General features: G+C 48.7%; 1 protein-coding gene across 1 annotated transcript in view; it reads left to right on the top strand.

The window, feature by feature from the left end:
* Positions 1 to 212: 212 nt before the first annotated feature.
* The window catches only part of zmp:0000000634 (protein ANTAGONIST OF LIKE HETEROCHROMATIN PROTEIN 1), a gene marked incomplete at its 5' end in the record, with an annotated part of 1,324 nt that continues 552 nt past the window's right edge, over positions 213 to 984 (top strand). The window contains 2 exon segments of the mRNA XM_035665366.1: positions 213 to 358; positions 475 to 592. Of these exon segments, the coding sequence (XP_035521259.1) occupies positions 213 to 358; positions 475 to 592 (264 nt within the window).

The raw sequence follows: 984 nt of genomic DNA, 5'->3' as shown, positions 1-984 counted from the left end.
CTGTCTGTCTCTACCTGTCTGTGTCTACCTGTCTGTGTCTACCTGAGTCTGGACGCAGTGACTGTAAGGCTTTATGCTGTAACAGTGGCCCCTCAGTGATGGTCAGTAACTCTGTGCTGGTTGTAGAAAGGTTAGCAGGGTGAGACAGGAGGACCGGCTCAGAGCGCTGACGTTTGATAATGAGGGCTTTTGACCTTTTTGGCTTTCCATATAAGGACCGCTGCTACCCGCAGTGTGCGGGGGCCATCGGCGGGACCCACATCCCCATCGCCCCCCCCAGAGACAACCCCGACCACTACATCAACGAGAGGGGCTGGCACTCTGTGATCCTGCAGGCGGTGGTGGACCACAACCTGTGGTGAGCAATCAGAGGGTCGCTGGTTCGATTCCCGGCTCCATCAGTGTCCTTAGGCAAGATACTGAACCCCAGACAGCGTCCAGCGTCCCTTAACGTGTGTCTTCTGTCCGTCTCAGTTTCACGGACGTCTACGCCGGTTGGCCCGGAAGCAGCAGCAGCGCCTCCGTGCTCTCCAGCTCAGACCTGTACCTGAAGGCAGAGGACCGGCCGGACGGATACCTGTTCCCCAGAGAGGTCGGTGCACCGGAGATTAACGGTTCCTACGGTTGTTCAAAGTCATTTATTCATTCAGTAGTTCTACTGAGCCTCATCCATATTAATTATTCCGATATATTCAGTTACAGAAGATAATGAAAGTATTATCATCATTATTATTATTTTTATTATATTGTTAGAACGGAATCAAACAAAAGTTATAAAGAACAATATTTCACTCAAATATTCTTTAATAATTATTGAAGCAGCTGTTACAGTCAGTGTCAGTTGAATCTTCCTCTGCAGTGTGAAGATGATGCTGTAGATGAACCAGAGGAGGCAGCTCATTAGTTCATTAATCAGCCATAATGCTGAACGTGATATAACCGATGTATCGTTATCAGAAACCCTGCTGTGTCTCTCTTTCAGAA

The sequence above is a fragment of the Morone saxatilis genome, unplaced genomic scaffold (genome assembly GCF_004916995.1).
Source record: "Morone saxatilis isolate NCDOM2014 unplaced genomic scaffold, NCSU_SB_2.0 Contig2, whole genome shotgun sequence".
Lineage (NCBI taxonomy): Eukaryota > Metazoa > Chordata > Actinopteri > Moronidae > Morone > Morone saxatilis.
This window is presented reverse-complemented; position numbering and strand designations above follow the sequence as displayed.